General features: G+C 50.9%; 1 protein-coding gene across 2 annotated transcripts in view; it reads right to left on the reverse strand.

Annotated features, from left to right (window-relative positions):
• The window catches only part of LOC140197311 (zinc finger and BTB domain-containing protein 38-like), a 362864-nt gene that overhangs the window by 99130 nt on the left and 237048 nt on the right, over window positions 1–26686 (reverse strand). For both annotated transcript variants that reach the window (XM_072257254.1, XM_072257255.1), the window contains one exon: window positions 19736–22500. In XM_072257254.1, coding sequence (XP_072113355.1) covers window positions 19736–22486 — 2751 coding nt within the window. In that variant the 5' untranslated portion in view covers window positions 22487–22500. The remainder of the gene's footprint in view (window positions 1–19735; window positions 22501–26686) is intronic.

The raw sequence follows: 26686 nt of genomic DNA on the forward strand, positions 1-26686 counted from the left end.
CCCCACTCCCACACTCACAACTAGTGCTTTACTCCAGAAAAACCTACCTAATACCATCCCATTCCCCCAGAAACACCCACCTGTCTCTGTTCCTTTGCCCCAGGAACACCCATCCACCCCTGTTCCATAACCCAGAAACACCCATCGTTCCCTGTTCCATCTCCCCCCCCCCCCCGGGGACGCTCACCTGCCCCTGTTCCATCCCCCCTGGGATGCCCACCCGCCCCTGTTCCATGGCCCTGGGGACGCCCACCCGACCCTGTTCCATTCCCCAGGGACAGCTTTCCAGCCCTATTGCATTTTCCCAAGGACATCCAGCCACCTCATCCCATTGTCCAAAGGACACCCACTCATCCCTGTCCCAGTCTCCATGAACTGCTATTCGAATTCTGTTGGTCATTTGAGAGATGGACAATTGACATTGTTGGTTGCTCCCATTCACCTAAACCTGCAAATGGTCCCGACCTGAAATGTCAAGTGTTCATTTTGCTCCACTGGTATTGCCTGACCTGCTGAGTTCTTTGCCCCGATTCCAGTATCCACTCTCCCTTGTGAAGATAAGATCTGTCCCGCTGTCTGCCCTGGTCCTTGGGGCAAACTGGAGACATTTTCTCTGGGAGCCGCTCCCACACAGCCTGACATGTTTTTCATCAACACCTTATGTCTCATTGAGAGATGCAGATGGGAGATATCTGTATGGGCTGCTGCTCCACACCTTCCATTACCTCGCCCCTTACGCTGATCTGATACGCCTTTGCAGATGGTTTATCCAATAGAGACGTGTGTTCCCAGTGGATGACCCTTTTATGAGGGTGACCTCCTCTTGTATCTCAGGTTCCTGGAGTCAAGGGTGCTGAATAGAGAGGTGCCCTATAACAGGTTCATGAGTTTGGACATGGATCTCCCCAGTGTCTGACCTGTCACTTCTGTGGACTAGAAGAGACAGTATACCATGCATACATGGATAGTGCAAAGCTGCAGCCCCTATTGCGTACCTGCAGGGGCTGCTTTTCAGCTTCTGGTTGCATTTTAGCCCTACCCTATCCAGTATGGAGGGTGAGGATGTCTGAAGAAACTCGCTGGTATGGCAGGCAAAGCTAGCTTTCCCTGGGTGCCTGAAGCTGGCAGCGGAGGGTTTTCCTGAGTGGCAATGCTCCGGGGGTATATCCATTCCCGGGTAACGATGGAAACAGAACACGCTGTATCCACGGGCACCACAGAGACGTTCCGGGACTGACGTGCACTGAATGGGATTAATGTCATCCTAGACTGTGTTCAGTTCTGATCCCTTCATTAGTCAGGGGATTGAGTTTGAGAGCTGTGAGTTACTGCTGCAGCTCTACAACACACTGTTAGAACACACTTGGAGCACTCTGTTCAGTTCTGGTCACCTATTTATAGGAAGGATGTGGAAGCTTTAGAGAGGAAGCAGAGGAGATTTACCAAGATGCTGCCTGGATTAGTGGGTGTGTCCAATGAGGAAAGGTCGAGCAGGCTAGGGCTTTTCTCTTTGGAGCCAATTAGGAAGAGAGGTGACTTGAAAGGGGTGTACAGGATGATAAAAGGCACAGACGGAGTAAATAGCCAGAGACTTTTTCCCAGGGTGGAAATGACTAATACAGGAGGATGTCATTTTAGGGTGATTGGAAGAAAGTATTTACACAGAGAATAGTGGGTGTGTGGAACCTGCTGCCAGGGGTACTGATAAAGACAGGTACATTTTGGACATTTAAAAGACTCTTAGATGGGCACATATCTTGGATGATAGAAACTGGAGGGCTATGTGGGAGGGAAGGATTGGATTGATCTTAGAGTGGGTTAAAAGATTGGCACAACACCGTGGGCCGAAGGGGCTGTACTGTGCTGAAGTACTCTATGCTCTGTGTCAAATAGGGCTGGTAACGAAGTGCTGAAAGAAAGCTGTGGGTTGAGCAGCATCTGCGAGAGCACAGCATTGGACTCAAATAACCTAAGTTCCCTCTAAACTGTGCGCGTGTGCGCGCGCACACATTTTTCAACCAGCGCACAAAAGGCAATTAATGTGCGCACGAAAGGTTAGTTGCCTAAAATAATGTAGTAATTAATAATTATACTTATTGAAAATAATCTTTTAGCTAAATGCTTCTGTTAACTAGTTAGTTGGTTTTTCAAATACCACAATACACGTCACTAATTTACATCACCTCACCTTTCCTGTTCTGGGATCTGGGAGACAGTGTTTCGTGGAGTGACGAAGTTAAAGTTTTGCTAAGCCAACAACGTGAAGAAAACGTCACAGTAGATACAAGTTCGCTGTTGACTTTTATAAATAGTCTTTGTGTTCATTTAGAAGAAAAGTTTCCTGAAGATGAGGTACAAGAATGGTCAGCTTTTCATTTCTCCGCAATTGCAAATTGTGACTTCACATTTAGCGATGAAAAAGTTAATGCCTTATGTCTAAAATATCATGATTTTCTAGCAGAAAATACTGTTAATAGTTAGACGGTTTAATGATTTCAAATTTTCCGTCCAAGAAAAAATTAAATCCAAACTTATTTCAAACTTTGCTCAAATGGTAGCATTTGTACTTCAAAATGAACAGTTCTGCGACCTTGCACAGTTGATGGACATTGGGGGAACCTTTCTTGCGTCTAGTGCGGACTGTGAGCGAAGTTTTGGCCTAATAAATCAACTCAAAAACAAGCTGAGAAACCGTTTAGGTGAATGTTATTTGGATATGTTAATAAGAATCAAAAACTATCAATTGGATGAAAGTTCTATTAGTCTAGACAGAGTTTACAAAGAACGGGTAAATGCCAAAGATAGGAGAGAGAAAAAATAACTGAGTGACTTAAATATGTATGTAATTTTGTTGTTATTCTGTGCAGTTTTATGTCAAGTATTTTGTAAACCTACATAAACTGTCTCATGTGTGCATTCAGTGCGCACATACTTCTGTCACAGGAAAAAACTTGCACAACATAAGATTTTTGCGCACACTGACTAGTAAAAATTAGAGGGAATATTGCTCACAACAGTGGCCATCTGTCAGTTTCTACAGAGGCTGCCTGAGTCACTGAGTTCCCCTAACATTTTGCAGTTTGCAGTGAGGGATGGGCAGTGGGAAGGGGGAAATGGAGAGGGTCATCCCTGGTCTAAGTGGTGTGGTGCCTTCTCCAGAAGAACAGCTTGCAGTAGGGGAACCTACCCCCTGCAGACAATATCCAAGCCTGACCAACAGCCTGGCCCTGGCACACATTTCCTCCGGAGGGCACAGCCTCGGAATAGGACTTCGCTTTAGAACAGGGATGAGGAGGAATTTTCTTAAGCCAGAGGGTGGTGAATCTGTGGAATTCATTGCCACAGATGGTTGTGGAGGCCATGTCATTGGGTGTATTTAAAGTACAGTTCTTGATTAGTAAGGTTACAGTGAGAAGACAGGAGAATGGGGTTGAGAGGGATATAGTCTTTTCCCCAGGGAGGGTGTGCTCAACATATGAAGGCACCAGTTTAATTTCAGAGATGGGAGATTTAAAAGGAACATCAGGGGCAGCTTCTTCACACAAAGGGTGGTACGTATTTGAAATGGGCTGCCAGAGATAGTCATTGAAGCAGACACATTAGCAATGTTTAAAGGCCATCTAGAGAAGACTATGAATAGGAAAGGTTCAGACCAAACACAAGCAGGTGCAACTAACTGAGCAATACACTCGGCAAGGCTGAGATGGGCCTATCTGCACAGTATAAGAATCTGGGACTGTGACTATGAATCAGCCATGATGAAATGGTGGAGCATGCTCAATGGGCCGAGTGGCCTCATTCTGCTGCATGTCTTATGATACTTTCCGAACCGACGGCTCCTTGGATCTTCTGGAAGAGCGGGAAGAGCTCCTGCTGTTCTGGAGGAGGTGACGTGGAGAGCTCCCAATAGATAGCAGAAGAGGCAACTGCAATATCATGTTGATTATACTTTATTTCCAGATGTTTATTTATAGTATTGCACTCTCTCTCTCTCTCTCTCTCTCACACACACATACATATATTATATATATATTTATATATATATATAAGCAATCCATTCGTTTGCTCTATACACAGGTTTAACACAGACACACGTCTCATTGGGCACAGACCAGAAGCCGCGGCTAATAATTGCCAAGTAATAAGAGACAGCGTCTAAAATACCAGATACATTCAGTAGCAAATAGTAGGCTTCAGTACAAAGTGCAAGTTACTTCGATTTTTAAAACAAACTTTTAAAAAAATAAAAGGAACAGATGGAAGTTATTCAACTACGGTCTATTTCTGCACGCACGGAAGGCTAGATAGGTGACGATTAGGTGATCCAGTAGTCACTCTTGTTGTGTTCTTGGTGTCCGTGGACACTTTCAATCCTGGGGGCAGATATCCCTAGCAAGTGCACGTATGGAAGTTGCCTCCCTCCCTCAGTACACCCCTTCTACAGTGTGACTCTCTCTCAGTACCACCCCTCCCAGTGTGACTCTCCCTCAGTACCACCCCACCCACAGTGTGACTCTCCCTCAGTACCACCCCCCCACAGTGTGACTCTCCCTCAGTACCACCCCTCCCACAGTGTAACTCTCCCTCAGTACCACCCCTCCCAGTGTGACTCTCCCTCAGTACAGCCCCTTTCACAGTGACCCACCCTCAGTACCAACCCTCCCTCAGTACAGCCCCTCCCACAGTGTGACTCTCCCTCAGTGCCACCCCTCCCACAGTGTGACCCTCCCTCAGTGCCACCCCTCCCACAGTGTGACCCTCCCTCAGTACCACCCCTCCCACAGTGTGACCCTCCCTCAGTACCACCCCCCCACAGCGTGACCCACCGTCAATACCATTCCTCCCACAGCGTGACTCTCCCTCAGTACCATTCCTCCCACAGCGTGACTCTCCCTCAGTACCACCCTTCCCACAGTGTGACCCACCCTCAGTACCACCTCTCCCTCAGTGGGTACATCAGAGCGGTCAATTCAAGTAGAGTTCAAAAAGTGACCCCATAAGACTTAATCAGTCTAGAATAACCAGTGTCCATGGGTTTCAGGCTGGAAACTAACTGATGGTTTGGGAGAGGTAATCTATAGTTTACCAGATAACTGAGAAGCTGGGAATCATTTAGGGCTGGGATCTAATCGACGGGTTCACGGTTGTAACTATTGAATAATAGATACCTGGGCAAGAAGCATGGACCCTAATGAACCCCACAAAGCGGACAGGTAGGGCTCCATCATAAAAAACTATTGGAAAGTTCATTCAGTGAAGTTTCTGAAAGTACTGAGTTCAGGAGTTACTGATGGAAATTCCTGTTCTGTACATTCCAGTCGAAAAATTTTCATTCAGACACAGAGTGAAGCTCCCTCCACACTGTCCCATCACACACTCCCGGGTCAGACACTGAGCGAATCTCCCTCCACACCATCTCGTCACACACTTTCAGGATCAGACAGAGTGAAACTCCCTCCACAGTGTCCCAATACACACTCCCGGGGTCAGGCACAGAGTGAAACTGTTTGGTATACTCTGCACCACCCCATCAAACCTCTCCCAGGATTCAGCTCTGAGGAAGTCTCTGTCTAGTTGATCCTAAGAATTTATTTCCACCTGTTCCCTGCCCCACTCTGGAGACCCATCCTTAGCTGCTAGCCTGGCCCGTGGTGACAGGGAGTAGAGGGATAACCAGCAGATTCTCTGGGTCAGAAGGTGAGGAGGTTGTTATGGAGTGAACATGGCCTGGCTTCTAATCCGAAACTCGGATCAACCACACAGGGAAATGGCTGCACCTGTACCACAACCCTTTGGAAACATTTACTGAAATGGTATCGGAACCGATCATTCAAAGGGGCATGCTCGATGGACAGCAGGAGCCTATGCACAGACTGCATTCAAACTGGCTTCCCCCTGTCCAGCCAACAGAGCATCCAACGATTGGATACTCATAAAGTGCTTCATTGAAACATGGCGACATGGCTGGGATGAGGGGTTCCAAGTGGAGTCTCTCCTCTAGTCCTCCCAATTAATAGCAGAACACCGGGGTAGGATCACTGTGTTAACATTGGGCGGGGAGGGGCTTGGACAGGAGACCTATTAGGTAGCATCAGGTTCCCCTTCCCAATATCCCCCAGTAGCACTTCCCTCTAACTGCTCACCCACCCATCCAACCCCAGGGAAATGGGAACACCTCCTTTCCTGAAACAGGCACAGCCATCAGCAGAGCAGCACATTTTAGCAATAAATCACTACTATCACAGCCAATCTCTAATAGTGCAGTGACTCTAAACTACAAAAATAAACTCTTAATCATCTTTGTATATACAAAAATAAAAAAAATCTTTAACCCATCCTCTGTATACGTTACGTTTCTACCCTGCATGGACCCATGTACTCACTCCCTTACAGCTGGTCTGTTAACATTTCTACCGTTTATTTACATTCCTACCCAGTTTGTTTACTTTTCTACCCCATTTGCTTACATTCCTACCCCATTTGTTTACATTTCTACCCAGTTTGTTTACACTCCTACCCTGATGGTTCATGTTTCTACCGATTGTTTACATTCCTACCCCATTTGTTTATGTTCAAACCCCATTTGTTTACATTTCTACCCTGTCTGTTTACATTCCTACCCTATTTGTTTACGTTTCTACCCAGTTTGTTTACATTCCTACCTCATTTATGTTCCTACCCAATTTGTTTACAATCCTACCCAGTTTCTTTATGCTTCTACCCAGTGTTTATGTTCCTACCTCATTTGTTTACATTCCTACCCCATTTGTTTACATTTCTACCCTGTTTATTTACATTCCTACCCCATTTTGTGTACGTTTCTACCCTGCTTATGTATGTTCCTACCCCATTTGTTTACTTTCCTACCCCATTTGTTTATTTTTCTACTCAGTTTATGTTCCTACCCCATTTGTTTACATTTCTACCGCATTTGTTTACTTTTCTACTTCATTTGTTTACGTTCCTACCTCATTTGTTTATGTTCCTACCCAATATGTTTACAATCCTACCCAGTTTCTTTATGCTTCTACCCAGTGTTTACGTTCCTACCTCATTTGTTTACATTCCTACCCCATTTGTTTACATTTCTACCATTTATTTACATTCCTACCCCATTTTGTGTACGTTTCTACCCTGCTCATGTATGTTTCTACCCCATTTGTTTACTTTCCTACCCCATTTGTTTATTTTTCTACCCAGTTTATGTTCCTACCCCATTTGTTTACATTTCTACCGCATTTGTTTACTTTGCTACTTCATTTGTTTACGTTCCTACCCAGTTTGTTTACGTTCCTGCCCCGTTTGTGTATGTTTCTACCTAGTTTGTTTACATTTCTACCCCATTTGTTTATGTTTCTACCCCACATGGACCCACATACTCTCTTCCTTACAGCCAGTTTGTTGCTGCAATTTCTTTCACTTACGCAATAAAAAGAGCAACACCTCATGTTCCATCTGGGTAACCTCCAACCTGATGGCATTAACATTGATTTCTCTAATTTCTCTCCCTTCCCCTTCTCTCTTTTTTACCGTTCGTCCATCTGGTTCCCCTCTTCCTTCCCTTTCTCCCATGGTCCACTCCCTTCTCCTATCAGATTCCTTCTTCTTCAGCCCTTGTCCTCTTCCTCCTATCCCCTCCCAGCTTCTTACTTCATCCGCCCTCCTGCACCCACCCACCTGGTCTCAATTATCACCTGCCAGCTTGTGCTCCTTCCCCCTCTCCCCACCATCTTATTCTGCTTTCTACCCACTTCTATTTCAGTCCTGCGGAAGGGTGTTGGTCAGGAACATTAACTGCTTATTCCCCTCCATAGATGCTGCCTGACCTGATGAGTTCCTCCAGCATTTTGTGAGTTTTCTAGCATCTGCAAAATATCTTGTATTTATGACAAGAACTCAATCAGCTTCTGGACTGCTGTGTGTACAATTGCCCTCATCGGGCTTTCTATGGTCATTTTATGAATTATATTACCCCATATTAGACCATCAGCCGGGGCTGGTAGGTCAGTAACCCAATTGCTTCCTAAGTTAGATCTGCACCTCCTCCAGACAGTGTGTTTCCTCCACTCCTCCCTAATTCCCTACCCCTCCATGCCTTTAGCCTCCAAAGAATAATCATTCTGATCCTTTAATAAAGGATCCCAGTCCCAGGATAAAGGGGCTTTAGAATGGAGTTGAAGAAGAATTTCTCCAGCCAGAGGACGGTGCGAATCTATGGAATTAATTGCCACTGACAGTGGAGCCCCAGTCATTGGGTGTATTTAAGGCAGAGATTGAAAGGTTCTTGATTGCTAAGGGGCTTAAGGATTACAGGGAGAAGGGGCTTGGGAAAAACAGCCCAAGATGGTGGAGCAGCCTTCAAAGGGTGAATGATCAAATTCCACTCCAAGAGCTGAGAAGTGGCAGATGGAGTTCAACCTGGAAAAGTGTGAAGAGATTCACACTGGAGCATCAAACTTGAAGGCAGAGTACAGGGGCAGGGTGGCTTCATTAGATAGGGAATTGAGTTCGGAGTCACAAGTAATGTTGCAGTTCTGTAAAACTTAGAGCACACCTAGAGTAGTCCACTTCTGGTTGCCTCACTATAGGAAGGCTGTAATATAGACCATAGCACAACACAGGCCCTTCAGGAAGATCAATCTCACCCTTCCCTCCCCCATTTTTCTACCATCCATGTACCTATCTAAGAGTTACTGAAACTTTCCTAATGTATCTGCTACATGGATCTGATATATAGATGTGGAAGTTTTAGAGAGGGTGCGGAGAAGATTTACCAGGACGCTGCCTGGCTGAGAGACCATGACATGAGGATAGGTTGAGTGAGCTAGGGCTTTTTTCTCTGGAGCAGAGGAGGATGAGAGGTGACGTGAGAGATGTGTACAGATGATAAGAGTCATAGTCGGGGCAGAAATATCTAACACCAGAAGGCATAATTTTAAGGTGATTTTAGGAAAGTATCAGGGAGATGACAGAAGTAGTTTTTTTTACACAGAGACAGGTGGGTGTGTAGAATGAAATCTATGAGATGAGGGAATCTACCAACCTCTGCTGAAGCATGTTCCCCAGAAAACCTACAAGGTATGTGGTCATCTGGCTGAGTACCTGCTACTTGGTACCAGGTTTACAATGAGGGCTTTCGCACCCTGGGTTAGATAGAGAAACTGGGGCTGTTCTTGGAGTACAGGAGGTAGCAGGTAGGAATCTGCTTGGAGTGCACAGGATCTCGGGAGGTGGGGTGATTAGGAAAGGTACGGCTAGGGGTGCATTTTTCCCGTTGGTTTGTGGAGTATAGCCCAGAGTCCAGGAGCAAAGGGGTGGAGGAGAGGGGGCAAGCAAGAATCTTGTTCTCATTTTACAGAAGGTGAGGTGCACCCAGGGACTGATGGTTGGCAAAGGTGGTGGAATACAATCACATCAGGCAGTCACATCGTATTTGGAACAGGATTTACAAGGCTGTGGGGAATGGGGATATGTGTGTGTGTGTGTGTGTGTGTGTGTGTGTGTGTGTGTGTGTGTGTGTGTGTGTGTGTGTATATATAGGTGTGTGGAGAGTGTGTGTGTGCTTATGTGAGAGAGTGTGTGTTTGTGTGTGTGTGAGTGTGTCTCTGTGCATGTGACAGTGTGCAAGCACTTACAACTGCATGCATGTGACATGCATTTGGTGTGTGTGCTTGTATGTGTGTGTGTTGAGTATGCGACCAGGCACCTGTGCATATGTGTGTTTCTCTGTGTGCACGTGTGTATCTGACAGGCTGTGTCATGTAGTGTGAGTATCTCTGAATGCATAGTATGTGTGTGTCCCAATGTGCAAATCTATGAGTGTGTGCAAGCACTTATATGTGCAGACATGTGCATGCGTGCATGTCTGTGTGTGTGCACATGCATGTGTGTGTGTGCGTGTGTGTGTGTATGCGCGTGCATGTGTGTGTTCGTATATGTATGTATGTGTGTGCATGTGTGCGTGCGCATATGTGTATGTATGTGTGTATTTGAATGTGTGTCTGTGCACATGACAGTTTCTCTGATCAACATATAGAAGTCCCAATTAGAAAGAGTGTGATTCAGGATCTCCTATCCCTTCCTATTAGTGAACAAGAAGGGCAGGTGCCAGGGGAACATTTTGTATCTAGAGATCATAATTGCATTATTTCCAAGATAATTATGAAAAAGATAGGTCTGGTCCTCAAACTGAGATTCTAAGTTGGAGGAAAACCGATTTTGATGGTATCAGAAAGGACAGCATCAAAGTTGGTATCCTTCCACCAGTGGATTGGGGCAGGTTGTTTGCTGGCAAAGGGATACTTGGTAAGTAAGAGTCATTCAAAAGTGAAATAGTGAAAGTACAGAGTTTTCATGTCCCTGTCAGAATAAGCCAAAGCTAACAGGTTTAGGGAAATATCCCTTGAAAACTTTCATGTGCTCTGTTGAGGCAAGTTGTGTTGAATAAATCCACAGGGGCCTGACAAGGTGGCCCTACGGACCCTGTCAACAAATGCAGAAATCACAGGGAACCTGGCAAAGAGATTTCAAACGTCCTTAGCCACTTGAGGGGTGGCCAAGGACTGGAGGGTAGTCAGTGCTCTTCCTTTGTTTAAGAATAAGCTGGGAAATTATAGGCTAATGAGCCTTGTGTCAGTAGGGTAAAATATTGGAAGGTTTTGTAAGAAACCGGGTATATATATATTTGGAGAGACAGGGACTTATTAGGGATAGTCATCATGGCTTTGTGTGTGGTAGGTTATGCCTAACTAATCTTCTAGAGATTTTTGAGGTGGTTACCGGAAATGATGAAGGCAGTGCATGCGTCTTCAAGATGGCTCAGTCACTTGGCGTTCAAGATGAGATAGTAAATTGGATTAACATTGGGTTATCAGAGGAAACCGGAGAGTGGTTTGCCTCTCTAACTGGTGTGCCATGGGGATTGGGGCTGGGTCCTTTGTTGTTTGTCATCTATATCAATGATCTGGATGATAACGTGGTTAACTGGATCAGCAAATTTGCGGATGACACCAAGATTGAGGGTGTAGTGGAGAGTGAGGAAGACTATCTGAGCTGGCAGTGGGATCTGGACCAGATGGAAAAATGGGCTGAGAAGTGGCCGAAGGAATTTAATGTAGACAAGTGTGAGATGTTGCACTTTGAGGGGACTAACCAGGGTAGGTCTTACACAGTGAATGGTAGGACACTGAGGAGTGCAGTAGAACAGAGGAATTGGGAATGTAGATCCACAATTCATTGAAAGTGATGTCACTTTCAAAATAGGGTCACAAAGAGAATTTTAGGCATATTGGCCTTCATAAATCAAAGTATTGAGTACAGGATTTGGGATGTTACATTTAAGTTGTATAAGACATTGATGAGGTCTAATTTGGAGTACTGTGTGCAGTTCTGGTCACATACCTGCAGGAAAGAGATCAATGAGACTGAAAGAGTGCAGAGAAAAATTAGAGGGACATTGTTGGGACACGAGGACCTGAGTTTTCGGGTAAGTTTGAATCAGTTCGGACTTTATTCCCTGCAGTGTAGGAGAATGAGGGGAGATTTGATAGAGGTATACAAAATTATTAGGGATAAATACAAACTTGTTTTTGCTAGTGAGGTTGGGTGAGATCAAAACTAGAGGTCATGGGTTAAGGGTGAAAGGTGAAATGTTTAAAAGGAACCTGAACGGGAACGTCTCCACTCAGTGTGGAACAAGTTGTTAGTGAAAGTGGTGGATGTGAGTCCGATTTCAACATTTAAGAGGAGTTTGGATAGGTAGATGGATGGGTGGAATATGGAGCACTATGGTCTGGGTGTAGGTCGATGGAAGTAGGCAGAGTAACACTTTGGAATGGACTAGACAGGTCGAAAGGCCTGTTTCTGTGCTGTAGGGTTCCATGAGTCCATCTGCATTTCTGGGAATGGGTAGGTCTGCCCATGTGGATTTCTCTGTGGGCATTCAATTGTATACAGCTGTGTGTCAGTCTGCAACTTCATATCTGACAGTGTCACAATGTGTAAGTGCCTCTGAATTTGGGGTATGTGTGTCTGTGAGAGATCATTTGCCAGTGAGGGTCACTCTGTGTGTGTGTGTGTGTGTGTGTGTGTGTGAGACCGCCCCCCCCCCAGGGTCTGTGTGTGTGTGTAGGACCGTCCTCCAGTGAGGGTCAGTGTGTGTGTGGGACCATCCCCCAGTGAGGGTCAGTGTGTGTGTGAGACCATCCCCCAGTGAGGGTCAGTGTGTGTGTGTAGGACCGTCCCCCAGTGAGGGTCAGTGTGTGTGTGGGACCATCCCCCAGTGAGGGTCAGTGTGTGTGTGTAGGACCATCCCTCAGTGAGGGTCAGTGTGTGGGTGGGACCGTCCCCCAGTGAGGGTCGGTGTGTGTGGGTGGGACCGTCCCCCAGTGAGGGTCAACGTGTGTGTGGGACCGTCCCCTAATGAGGGTCAGTGTGGGGGTGTGACTGTCCCCCAGTGAGGGTCACTGTGTGTGCAGGACCGTCCCCCAGTGAGGGTCAGTGAGTGTTGGGACTGTCTCCAGTGACAGTCAGTGTGTGTGGGACCATCAGTTCCTGTGTGTATGCGTGTGTGTCTGTCTGTTTGTAAATGTGTCTCTGTGTGTCTGTGTGTGTGTATGTGTGCATGTCTTGTGAGTGTGTCTGTGTGTGTGATTGTGCCTGGATCTGTATCCATGTGTGAGTGTGTCTGTGTCCGTGTGATTCACAAAATGTTACAGGGAAAGTCATTAACAGTAAGGAGACGGCAGAGGGAGTCTCTGAGCAGGGAGGAGAGAGCGTTATGCAATGACTGGGATGAGAGGGCAAGAAATGGGTGGCAATAAAGAAATCATGTAAAAAAACGCAGAGTATAAGGACCAGAAGCAGGGTTTACAGAGACATGAGGGATGTAGGGGCTGGTGAGGGTTACAGAGATGGGGAGGGGTGTAGGGGCTGGACTGAGTTACAGAGATGGGAAGGGGTGTAGGGGCTGGTGAGGTTTACAGAAATGGGGAAGGGTTTATGGACTGGAGGGGATTACAGAGATGGGGAGGGGTGTAGGGGCTGTACTGGGTTACAGAGATGGGGAGGGGTGTATGGACTGGAGGGGGTTACAGAGATGGGGAGGGGTGTAGGGGCTGTACTGGGTTATGGAGATGGGGAGGGGTGTAGGGGCTGTACTGGGTTACAGAGATGGGGAGGGGTGTAGGGGCTGTACTGGGTTACAGAGATGGGGAGGGGTGTATGGACTGGAGGGGGTTACAGAGATGGGGAGGGGTGTAGGGGCTGTACTGGGTTACAGAGATGGGGAGGGGTGTATGGACTGGAGGGGGTTACAGAGATGGGGAGGGGTGTATGGACTGGTGGGGGTTACAGAGATGGTAGGGGTGTGGGGAATGGTGGGGGTTACAGAGATGGGGAGGGGTGTATGGACTGGTGGGATTTACAGAGATGGGGAGGGGTGTATGGAGTGGTGGGGTTACAGAGATGGGGAGGGGCATAGGGATGGGACTGGGTTCAGAGATGGGGAGGGGTGTAAGGATTGGACTGGGTTACAGAGATGGGGAGGGTTGTAGGGGCTGGACTGGGTTACAGAGATGGGGAGGGGTGTACGGGCTGGAGGGGTTACAGGGATGGGGAGGGGTGTAGCGACTGGAGGGGGTTACAGAGATGGGGAGGGGTGTATGGATTGGACTGGGTTACAGAGATGGGGATTGGTGTATGGATTGGTGGGGGTTTCAGAAATGGGGAGGAATGTATGGGCTGGAGGGGTTTACAGAAATGGGGAGGGGTGTATAGAATGGTGGGGGTTACAGAGATGGGGAGGGGTGTATGGACTGGATGGGGTTACAGAGATGAGGGGTGTAGGGACTGGAGGGGGTTACAGAGACGGGGAAGGGTGTATGTGCTGGAGGAGGTTACAGAGATGGGGAGGGGTGTATGTGCTGGAGGAGGTTACAGAGATGGGGAGGGGTGTATGGATTGGACTGGGTCACAGAGATGGGGAGTGGTGTATGGATTGGTGGGGGTTTCAGAAATGGGAAGGGATGTATGGACTGGAGGGGGTTACAGAAATGGGGAGGGGTGTAGAGACTGGAGGGGGTTACAGAGATGGGGAGGGGTGTATAGATTGGTGGGAGTTACAGAGATGGGGAGGGGTGTATGGACTGGTGGGATTTACAGAGATGGGGAGGGGTGTATGGACTGGTGGGGTTTACAGAGATGGGGAGGTGTGTATGGACTGGTGGGGTTTACAGAGATGGGGAGGTGTGTAGGTGCCAGAGGGGGTTACAGAGATGAGGAGGGGTGTAGAGGCTGGTGGGGTTTACAGAGATGGGGAGGGGTGTATGGATTTGGACTGGGTTACAGAGATAAGGAGGGGTGTAGGAACGGGAGTGGGTGCGGTAATTGACCGTTTCAGGTTTCTGTCCAACCAGGAACAGCCCCTGATGTCTCCTGTGGCCTTGTTCTGACAATGGTTCAGGGAATATTCACTGCCCACACCCCACAGCCTGCTGTGCCCATCTCCCCCACACCCCACAGACAGGTGTGCCCATCTCCCCCACTCCTCCACAGCCGGCTGTGCCCGTCTCCCCCACACCCCACAGCCGGCTGTGCCCATGTCCCCCACACCCCACAGACAGGTGGGAAAGGGAGATCAGGCTGCTCCCAGCCACTGAACTCTGACCTCTCGGAATTGCCTGTATTTTCCTGCCTGCTCAGGCCACTGTGCCTCTGGAAGAAAGAGCCAGTGTTTTCTGTGGCACCCTTGGTCAAGCAGGGCACCTTGACGTGATCCACAGGAGGTGCCAGCGTTCGGTAGTGGACAGGAAGGGTGTCTCTGGGAGTGGGGTATGCGTGGTTGTGAGGTTGAGTGTGGTGTGGGGGTATGGGGATGTGGGGGTGTGTGGGGGTCATGGGGTTGTGGGGGGTGTCAGGGATAAGTGGGGGTGTGGGAGATGTTGTGGATGTGGGGTATATGGAGTTGTCAGGGGTTGTGGGGGTGTGTGGGGCGGGGGGGGGTGAAACAAACTGAGAGGAGTCAGCAGTGTAGGTGGACAGATGGTGAGAGACAATCCCCAATCTTCTCAACAGCATTTAACGTGTCTTTATAAGAACTTTAGGAGTTTAAACTAAGAGCAGGAAAAGTATTACGAGAGGGTAATGTGCAGCTGGGGCTAGCACTGGCCAGATGGGCTGAAGGGTTCCCTTTCTGTGCTGTGTCTCCTTCCAAGTATTGAAGGCCTAGATAGAGCGCCTGCAGAGAGGATGTTTCTCCTAGTGGAAAAGTCTAAAATGAGAGGCCACAGCCTCAGAGTAGGATGTCCCTTTGGAACAGAAATGAGGAGGAATTTCTTTAGTTAGAGGGAGTGAATCTGTGGAAGTGATTGCCACAGGCAGCTGTGGAGCCTAAGGTTTATTGGTTATATTTAAAGTAGGGTTTGACAGGTTCTTGATTAGAAAGGGCATCAGATTACCGGGAGAAGGCAGGAGAATGGGGTTGAAAGGGAAAGTAAATCAGCCATGATGGAATGGCAGAACAGACTTGATGGGCTGAATGGCCTATTTCACCTCCTATCTCTTATGGTTTTATGGTTTCCAGACTCCCCTCAATCCCTAAATTCAAAGGACATCCTCACCATTTTAATCTAATGTTTCCTGTTCACTGAGGTTGGTCTCAGCAGGAGTCCTCCCCCCCCATTCACGTCCTCAGAGCGGAGTGAAGATGTCTATCCCGATCAGGGCAGAAGACCCCACACCTCCCCCTTCTCCACAGCTGCTGTTTTCAATGATAAACACACCTCACTCACTCACAGCCAGGCCCGCTGTCACCCAGACACTGGAGTGGGGTAGTCCCCACCCAGCTGCAGGTTGGAGATGGGAAGAGGAGGGTGAAGGGCACCAAGTGCATGGCAGACACTCATGAGATCCACTCTGAGGTAAACAATCTCTCACGCTTGCTTCCTGCTCTCTGAGCTCTTAGATGTTCCTCAAGACCAATTCACCTGGAATTCATCAGGCAGAGTCTCTGCTCCATACCAGCCTCTTACCAATAGCTTCTTCCAACCCAACCCTGTGTGCAGCTTCCCAAACCCATTCTCTCCTATCGACAAATTCCCTGCAGTTAAAACGTCTCAAGGCACTCTGCAGGAATCCTTCTCAGATACGAGCAAGGAGAGGCTTGGGTTGGCTGACTAGTTAGAGGTTGGAGGGGTGGGGTTGCTGTGATGAGAGAGGGAGAGAGATCTGGAAGATCAAAGGAAGCTGGAATATGGAATAAAAAGTTGGAAAGGCTCTGAAACCTGGAGGGTGAGACATTTCTCTACACAGAGGCTGCCTGACCTGTTGAATGTTACAAGTTTTGGTTTGTTCGTCCCTGGAGGGGCGTGAAGTTTAGGGAGAGGATTCTGAGGCTCAGGGCTCAGGTGGCTGAAGGCACATTTCGGTTGGGAATGAGGGAATGTTGCTGAAGAAGTCGGAACTGGAGGAGCTCAGAGGGACATGGAGGTGGGTGATCGGGGAGGGCTGAGGAAAGCTATCAGGAGGTGCAGTTAGGGGGCGGGGGAATAGGCTCCTTGTTCCCCCAGCACTTCATGAATTCCTTTGCCAGAAGGTGGTGAATCTGTGGAATTCATTGCCACAGACAGCTGTGGAGGCCAAGTCATTGAGTGGAAGTTAATCAGTTCTTGATTAGTCAGAGTGTTAAAGATTACAGGGAGAAGGCAGGAGAATGGGGTTGAGAGGGATAATAAACCGGTCTCAATGGAGCAGACTCGATGGGCTGAATGGCCTAATTCTGCTCCTATGTCTTATAGACTAATTAGGTTTAGAGGTGATAAAATTGGGTCAAGGGTGTCAGCAGACCTGAGGGAGGTCACTATCTAGGAGCTGGTGTACGAAGGAGTGGAGATCGAGGGGGTGAAGGGTGAGGATATGGGAAATCAGGAACCTCAGAGAGATGGAGAACATTGAGTGGCTGCATATGAAGCAATGTTGTATTGGTCAAACAAGACCCTTTGGGGCACTACTGTCAACAGTGTTAGTTCTCCAAATGAATGCTCACATCTCTCATCCAGCCTCAGAGCTGGAAGAGGTAGGACAGGACTCTTTCTCCTTGCCCCACCCCCCAGCTTCAGGAATGGGGTCCACCTCTGCTTCAACCCAGAGACTGACTTACATGTCCAGAGCTGACTGTTTCTCAGCTCCTGTGTAGCAGGAGCCATTTTGTGCATAGTAAGCTCCCACGATAGCCAGCTAACCGGGGGGGTTGTTGAGGAAGACGGGAGGATGGATGATCTTGGGGTTGGAGGGGGGTTATAAGAAGAGAATACAGAATGGGGCCAAGAGGGGCTGGCATGGAGAAGAGACATCAACATTGGAAGGGGCCAAATAGCCTCTTCTCTGTGCTATGGCATTTTATGGAATGTCTCTGGCCTTGAGAGATGCTGATTCATGAATAGGACATACCAAGTGCTGGAACCTGAGGCAAAAAAATAAACTACTGGAAGAACCCAGAGGGTCAGGTAGCATCTGTGGAGGGAAATGGAAGGTTGACATTTTGGGTTGAAACCCTTCATCAGACCCAAATAAAAGGTCTCGGCCTAAAACGCTGGCTCCATTTCACAAGGTCGTACTTGTCTGGATTTTAAGAGATTGGTCCCTGGAGGCAGGTGCAGGCCTGGCAGGCAGTCTTCCTATGAAATGCTTTGGATTCAGTAAGGAGGTGCTGAGGCCCAATCCTATGTCAAAGTCAGTCGCCGTGGGCAACTGGCCCTCACTCCCAAGTGGGGAGGCTTTCTGGAGATGGAATGGGAGACATTGGGCCTGCCCCTTGTAGGATCATGGATAGACTGCTCTGGGCCACAGCTGGAAGGTTCAGACTTGACAGAGGTGTTTTGCAGGAAGGTTTGGGGGGGGGGGTGACCCCAATATGCCTGTCACTAATACCACTCCTCCCACACCACCTCTCAGGGAGGAAGAGCAGGGTTATTGGAACAAATTAAATTGGTCTTCAAAGTGCAAACAGGTTGCCTCAGGCCTGGCCTGGGGGCTGGAGAGAGAGAGGACACAACCAGGTCTCTTTGGCAGGTGACCACGGGCAGGGCCATGGATGTCAGAAAATTGCCCTGTGAACCTTCAGCTTAACCAACATGCACCATAAAATCAGGTCAATGAACCCTGTACCTCAGCCAGTGACCCTGTAACCTCAGCCAGTGACCCTGTAACCTCAGGTCAGTGATTCCATAACCTTGGCCAGTGCCCTATAACCTCAGATCAGTGATCCCATAACCTTGGCCAGTAACCCCATAGCCTTGGCAATCAACCCTGTAACCTCAGGGCAAGAACCCCAAATCCTTGGCCAGCGACTGTGAAACCTCAGCTGGTCTAGCTCCATAGTTTTCAGGGAGATTGCCCAGGATCTTGAGCAAGCCAGGCCCCTGACCTGTCCACCGCCCCCGCACAGCGCAATACCTGGAACACGAAGTTCAATGTGCCCCCCCACTCCACTGTGCCCCTGGCCACGACCCGAGGGGAGAGGTGGATGGGAGGAAAGTGGAGGTGAGATGGAAGGGAGGGGGAATGGACAAGGGCAGAAAGGAGGGAAGACAGGTAGAGTGAGAGGGAGAGAGGGGAGGAAGGGAGGGTGAGGACCAGAGCAAGGGGGAAGAGAGGAGGGGGGAGAGTAGGAGGGAGGGGGAGGGGGAGAATGAATGGAAAGAAGGGGAGGACGGAGTAGAGACCAGGCAAGGAGGCTGGAGGAGAGGGGGCAATGGAGGGGTGGCGAGCAGCCTCAGTACATGGGGCCAGCCTGGTCCCCGGCCAGTACCTGCCGCCCGGCCTCGTCGTGATTGCTGCCTGTGCTGCCGGCGCCAAGGGGCAGCGGGATTGTTAGCGGGAGCGGCGGGGCCTGGGGCAGGGGGTGAGCCTGCTCGCGGCAGGGGCTCGGGTAGATGAACATCCGGTGCAGGAGGGGCAGTCGCTGGGCCTTATGGTCGATCACCATGTCCAGGGCCACGGGCAGGGGCGGTCCCGGGCCCAGGCCGTAGGCGCCGGCCAGCAGTGGGTGCCTGCCACACACCAACGGGCACGGCTCCGGGTACAGGCCGCCCTCCCCCTCCACCGCATCGGCTCCCGTGAAGTGCAGAGTGCTGGCTTGTAGGTCCAGTACCTCGTGCCGGAGCCCAGGCTGGGAGCGGCCACTGCCCACAGTCACCAGCGGCAGCGGGAATTCCTGCACCGGGTAATCCGGCTGGCTGGGACGGCCATGACCTTCGAAGGCCGCCGACCCTTCCTCATCCACCTGCTGGGACGCAGCCTCTGGTTCATCGAGCCCAAAGGCTCCCTCCCCACCTCTCGAGAGTAGCTCTGACTCCGCCTCCTGGACAGCGGTGATGGCCGACGGCTCCTCCTCAGGCGGGGAGGGGTCGCTGATCGCCCGGGACGATGCCTCTGGTGCTCCAGCATACGGCATCCTTGCCTGCAGTGGGGCAGCAGCGGCAGGGTAGGGTTGGGCTTCTGGGGAACTGGGGCCTGGGGTCTCCCCTCCCCCCATGGCCTGCGAGTCACTGTAGGCCACACTCTGATTCCAGCCTGGCCTTGCCTCACTCTCTTCCTCCTCTTCCTCCACCTCGGACTGGAGTTCAAGGTACTGGCCGGTCCCCTCCCCTGGAACCTCCCCTGGTCTGGGCCCGGGCCTGCCCCCACCCACCCCCTCATGCCCTCCTTCAGCCCCCAGCTGCAGGCCACTCGTCCCAACCTGTTGGCGCCTTCGCTGCCGGCCCAGGGCCTTGGTGCGCCAGGTGGGGGCTTTCTTTCTGGGACTCGGTGGGGTTGATGTCCCGGAAGGGGGGCCTGCAGCTCTGTCGCAGGATGAAGGTGAGGCCAGGCCTCGCTCCCCAGGGCTCACCAGCCCCTCACAGGCCATGCAACCCGGGCATTCCTTTCCCTCGGGCCGGCAGGTGCACAGGCAGTCACCAGCGGAAGCTTCAGCCTCAGGGCCTCCCTGCCGGCGTGGGGCTAGTCCCGGGGCCTCGGCCTCAGCAGACTTGGCGGCCCGGTGGAGGAAACGGCCAGGTGGCCTGAGGCTCAGCTTCCTCCTCCAGCCTGCCCTCTTAGCCCGCTGGAGGCCAGCACCCCGCCGCTTGGGCTTGTATGAGTAGTATGGCCGCCAGAGATTGTCATCTGTATCCTGGTCGCTCAGCTCATCAGCCGACTCTCCCACCAGGAAGTCATCGGGCCTGGGCTGACAGCCTGGATCATCCTCCTCAGCCACTCGCAACTTCTTCGCTGTCAGGCCAGGTGGCAGGGCTTCAGGACGCCGGCCCTTGGCTGGGCCCAGTCCTGGACTTGTTCCTGGTCCTGGGCAGGGAGTGAGTGCCTTATCCCGGATTAGGTCCGACTCAGAGATTCTCCTCTTGACGATCGCCTCCTCACCGATGCGGACGGTGATCTGGCAAAGTGGCCCGGGCCTGCTGCCCAAGGAGCTGGACGAAGGGCAGGCAGGCTTCGCCATATAGGTCAGAGTCTTGGGCCGGCCCAGGGCCACAGGCCTCTTTGGCTTCTGGGGCCTAGGCTCCTGTCTTTGGTCAGTAGCAGCTGGGGAGCCATGGTCCCCAGATGGTGGCCTGGGCGTCAGGGGCAGGAGGCTGGTGTCCCGAGATGGTAGGTCAGGGTCCTGAGCCATAGGTTCTGCATCCTGGAGCAGTGGGCCAGGTTCCTGGAGTGTGGGACCGAGTGTCTGGGGCAGAAGGCCTGTGTCCGGGGCCAGGGGCTCAGCGTCCTGGGACAAGGGTCCAGGGATCTGGGGCGGGGGTGATGGCAGGGCCGCAGGGTCCAGAGTTGAGTCTGAGGCCCCCATCTCCTCCCGGCCGGTGCAGCGGCCATTGTAGGCGATGACCGAGGAGGGGATGGCAGGCAGCAGGGCCTTGCTATGAACGATGACCGAGGACTTGGCCGTCCTCCCATATGTGATGACGGAGGAAGGGGCAGCAGGGGTGCTGGGCCCCGGTGGGCCCGCAGGTGTTGGGTGGCTTTCGGCCCCTGGCAAGGGGCAGCCCGAGGCCCCTTGCCCCAAGCGGCTGTACGTCTTGTAGGGCCGCTTTTGGGAGCGCATGGGCAGCAGGCGGTAGAGCTTGAAGGCGTTGAGTTTGGGCTTGTAGCCACCATTGGGAGTCTTCTGGCTGATGCCGAGGCCGGGGTCGACACCGTGGAAGGCCTTCTGATGGGTCTTGAGGTTGTAGTAGGTGACAAAGGTGTCCCAGCAGAAGATGCACTGGTAACGGCGCTCACCGGTGTGCCATACCTCGTGCTTAGTGCGGTACTCGGCCAGGGCGAAGACCTTGTCACAGTAGCGGCACGGGTACCTGCGTCGCCATGAGTGCACGTTGGCATGGCGCTTGAGACTGGACAGGGTCATGTAGGAACGCTGGCAGACAGCGCAGAAGTAGAGGAGATGGCCGTCAACCACTTTGACGAAGTGCTCCTCCTCGGCCCTTGGGTCCGGGAGGCTCCTGCCGGACCCTGGCTCTTCAGGCAGACACTGGATCTGGTGCCCGGCAGAGGGCAGGCCCCCGGCCCGCCGGCTACACAGGGCCTGGTGGGTCTGCAGCCGCTTGACGTGCACGAAGGTCTTGTGGCAGTGGGAGCAGCTCAGGGTCCGGCCCTCTCGCTGCAGCCTGAGGTGGAGATCGAGGGCTGGGGGACGGCCCAGGGTGGGGGTTGTGGTCTCGGTGGTGACTGGGCCCTCGCCCTCCCTCTGCTCCTGCTGCTGCTGTCGCTGGTCCTGTCCATCCCCCTCCTCCTCTGCCGCTGCCCCCTCCTCCTCCTGGGGCCTCCTCCTGTCCCCTCCCAGCCCAGCCTCACTCTCCTCCTCCACACTGAAGCCCAGCCCTTGGAAGGCCACGGTGCTCAGGGTGTAGAGCTTCTGGCTCTCCTCCATTGATCCTGCTTCTCCTCTTCCATCTTCCTCCTGTTCCTCCTCAGCGTGGCTGGGAGAGACCCGGGGCCCCACTGTCTCATCCACCGAGCCCTCCTGCCGGTTGCCTGGAGACGTTAGGTCAATGGGGAAGGTAGGGAAGGGCCGCTCCGGCCTCCACAGCGGGGCGGGAAGTACGTCCTCAGCCCCCGGGAGGAGGCTGGGCGAGGGGGTGGCCAGTTCCTCCAGAAAGGGGATTCCCAGGTGGGTGCCGGCTGCCGCCAGCTCACAGGCTTGCTCTAGTCGCTCCACCACCAGGCGTGAGCTGTACATGAAGCCCAGGATCTTGGCGAAGACCTCAGCCCTCACCTCCCGCAGTTCAAGCACAGGCTGCAGGCCGCAGGGGCCCCAGCTGGACAGCCGCTCCTTGAAGTAGAGGCTGGAGGCGGCCAGCACATTCTTGTGCGCCCTGAACTTGCTCTCCTCCACCACGATGGTGACATCGCAGAAGGCCCCCTGGATCCGCTGCTGGTCCAGACAGTTCAGAAGGGTCTGGCTGTGGGCTCGGTCTGTCACCTCAAAGCCGGAAGTCATCCTCGTCGCTGGAGCTGAAAGAAAATGGGAGTGAGATGGGTCAGCAGCAAGGAACTAAACTACTGAAGCCGAGGGTGAGGTGAGGGAGGGAGCAGGACACTACTGAGGCCGAGGGTGAGGTGAGGGAGGGAGCAGAACACTACTGAAGCAAATGATGCTTTTGATGTACAGAATGTGACAAATAAAGTGACCCTTCCTTAAGGGTCCTGCCATTCTTGTTTGTCCAGCACTAATCCCATTTGCCAGCACTAGGACCGTATCCCTCTGTACCTCACCAACCTGGCTGCCTCAGAAAAGCAGCCAGTACAGTATCGTCGAGGAGCACTCCCACCCACACCTTCCCCATACATCCCCTTGCCTCCCACTGGAGCTAGAAATCACAAACCACCAGGCTGAAAGACACTTTGTCCCACTGCTGTCAGCCTGTCAAACACCGAAGATGATCTCTCATTTACCTCATGAGGCCCTTACAGTCTATCTGTCTGCTCACCAAGGCACTCTCTCTGCAACTGCAACACTCTATTCTGCATTCTGTCTTTTTATTGATTCGGTGACTGCGATCCAACGCAGAATAGGTCAGTCTGGCACCAACCAGCCACCCCGCTACATCTCCAGCCTGACCATGGGACCATTTACAATGACCAATTCACATACCGACCTGTACATCTTTGGACAGCGGAGGAAAGCAGAGCAGCCAGAGAAAGCCAACATGGTCTCGGGGAGAACTCGGGTCTCTGGTACTGTGCTAATTGTGCTGCCCCACGAGGGGAACATATAAACTCCTTACAATTGACTCGAGTCGCTGGTACCAGAAACAATTGTGCTAACCATACCACCCACAATCTTTCCCGTTTGTGATTAAAAAATCAGCCGTGCTTTGCGTTAACAACCAACACAGTCGGGGGATGTACTGGGGGCAGCCCGCACGCCTCGCAGTGTTTCCAGTGCCAGCATATCACGCCCACAACTCAACAACCCTAACCTGGACATCTTTGGAACGTGGGGGACACTGGAGCAGCTAGAGGAAACCAAAGTGGTTCACACTTGATGACACAGGACAAGATAAGACAAAGTCAGCATGGTTTCCTTAAGGGAAAATCTTGCCTGATGAACCTGTTGGAATTCTTTGAGGAGATTACAAGCAGGATAGATAAAGGGGATGCAGTGGATGATGTATATTAAGAGGCCATGGCACTACAGGAAAGTTACAGGCATGGTTAGAGGTAGGAGGCAGCAAGTGGGAATAAAAGGATCACTTTCTGGTTGGCTGTTGGGACCGCTTCTTTTTATGCTGTATATAAATGATTTAGATGATGGAATAGATGGCTTTGTTGCCAAGTTTGCAGATAATACGAAGATTGGTGGAGGGGCAGATAGTGTTCAGGAAACAGGTAGGATGCAGAAGGAGATTAGGACAGATTAGGAGAATGGGCAAGGGAGTGGCAAATGAAATAAAATGTTGGAAAATGCATGGTCATGCACTTTGGTTGTAGAAATAAATATGCAGGTCGGTGCCAGACCCAGGAGTGGAGGTTCCCGGGTTCGAAACCAGTCGGGTCTGCTCCCAAGTACGCTTTCCATCCGTGCCGGGTTGAATGTCGAGATCGCAACTCGACCTCGTAAAATAAAGGGTAAAATACTGCAAAAATGTCTGTGTGAGGAGTGGCGCGCCACACAGTGTGTGTGTGTGTCTGTGTCTGTCTCTCTCTCTCTCTCTCTCTGCGCTTTGTCAAAAGCCATGAAAAAGACATCATGACAGACACACGCATGCACACACAGACACACATGGACGCGGGCACATGCCCATAAATAAATAAATATGCAGACTATTTTCTAAACGGGAGAAATTCCAAAAATGTGGGATGCAAAGGGACTTGGGAGTCCTTGTGCAGAACACCCTAAAGGTTAACTTGAAGGTAGAGTCGCGGTGAGGAAGGCAAATGCCATGTTAGCATTCATTTCCAGAGATCCGGAATACAAGAGCAGAGATGTGATGCTGAGGCTTTATAAGGCACTGGTGAGTCCTCACCTTGAGTATTGTGAACAGTTTTGGGCTCCTCATCTAAGAAAAGATGTGCTGACATTGGAGAGGGTCCATAGGAGGTTCACAAGGATGATTACGGGAATGAAAGGGTTCTCATATGAGGAACGTTTGATGCTTCTGGCTCTGTACTCACTAGAATTTAGAAGGATAAGGAGGGATCTCATTGAAACCTTTCGAATGTTAAAAGGCCCATACCGAGTAGATGTGGAAAGGATATCTCCCATGGTGGGAGAGTCTAGGACAAGAGGGCACAGCCTCAGGATAGAGGGGTGTTCATTCAAAACAGAGATGCAGTGAAATTTCTTTAGGCAGAGGGTGGGCAGCTGTGGAGGCCAGGTCGTTGGTGTACTTAAGGCAGAGTTTGATAGGTTCTTGATTGGACATGGCATCAAAAGTTACAGGGAGAAGGCCAGGGAGTGGGGCTAAGGAGGGGAAAAGAGGATCAGCCATGATTGAATGGCAGAACAGACTCGATGGGCCAAATGGCCTAATTCTGCTCTTGTGTCTTATGGTCTTAGGTCTAATTGCTGGCACTGTAACAGCTACGCTACTGTGCTGTCCTGATCTGGGTGGGAATCTAGTTAATGTACTTACAACAGACTTGTGAGTCTGTTGGGGTCATCTATTGCATCCGGTGCTCCCGGTGTGGCCTCCTCTACATCGGTGAAACCCGACGCAGATTGGGGGACCGCTTCGTCGAGCACCTCTGCTCCGTCCGCCACAACAGACAGGATCTCCCAGTTGCCACCCACTTCAACTCTGCTTCCCATTCCCATTCAGATATGTCCATACATGGCCTCCTCTACTGCCATGATGAGGCTAAACTCAGGTTGGAGGAGCAACACCTCATATACCATCTGGGTAGTCTCCAGCCTCTTGGTATGAACACAGAATTCTCCAACTTCTGGTAATTCCCTCCCCCTCCCTTCCCCTATCCCTATTTCACTCTGCCCCTCCCCCAGCTGCCTACCACCTCCCTCTTGGTTCTGCCTCCTTCTACTACCCATTGTGTTTTTCCCCTATTCCTTCTTCACCTTTCCTGCCTGTCCCCTCCCTGCTTCCCCTCCCCCACCCCTTTATCTTTCCCCTTACTGGTTTCTCACCTGGAACCTACCAGCCTTCTCCTTCCCTCCCTCCCCCCACCTTCTTTATAGGGACTCTGCCCCCTCCCTCCTCAGTCCTGACGAAGGGTTCCAGCCCTAAACGTTGACTGATCGTTTCCACGGATGCTGCCCGACCTGCTGAGTTCCTCCAGCGTGTTGTGAGTGTTGCTTTGACCCCAGCATCTGCAGAGTATTTTGTGTTTATAATGTACTTATGATCTGTCTGCAAACGAAGTATTTTCAGGCTATCTCAATACAAAGCAGTTTCCAATATAAATGAATGTCATTTATATGGGTAAATGTAATAATTGTATCTGATATTGCCACCTCCTCTGGCAGCAAAGTCCAGATATCCACAACTCTGTAAAAATAAAGTTACCCCTCATTCCCCCTTTAGAAACCTTTGATACCCCTCCTGCTGGGAAAGGATTCACCTGTACTCGTCTTAAATGTGAAAATTGGATGATCCCCTTCGGAGCTGCACACAAAGAATTGCCACTATCCAGCGCCATCTCTTTATAAACCTCATCAGGGATCGGCAGAGGAAAGGGTGAGCAGTTTCAGCTTCCTGGGTGTCAACATCTCTGACAATCTATCCCGGGCCAACATATTGATGCAGCTACAAAGAAGGCCCACCAACGGCTATATTCCATTAGGAGTTTGAGGAAATCTGCTACATCACCAAAGGCTGCAGCAAATTTCTACAGGTACTGTGGAGAGCATCCTGACCGGCTGTGTCACTGTCTGGTATGGAGGCGCCATCGCACCGGATCAGAAAATCTGCAGCTCTGTTATGGGCACTAGACTCCCAAACATTGAGGGCATCTCTGAAGGGTGATGTCACAAGAAAGTAGCACCCATCCTGAAGGATCTTCCCCACCCAGAACATGCCCTCTTCACATTACTAGCATAAACTAAAAGGGCCGAAAGGCTTGTTTCTGTTCTGTAGTGCTCTATGGATCTAAATCTCGAAGCACCACCATTCACTGTCTTCCTTTGTTTATCATCTTTCAGTGACCAGGGCTAGGTTCCACCTGCCTTTCCTCTGTCCAT

Source organism: Mobula birostris, chromosome 5, assembly GCF_030028105.1.
Source record: "Mobula birostris isolate sMobBir1 chromosome 5, sMobBir1.hap1, whole genome shotgun sequence".
NCBI lineage: Eukaryota > Metazoa > Chordata > Chondrichthyes > Myliobatiformes > Myliobatidae > Mobula > Mobula birostris.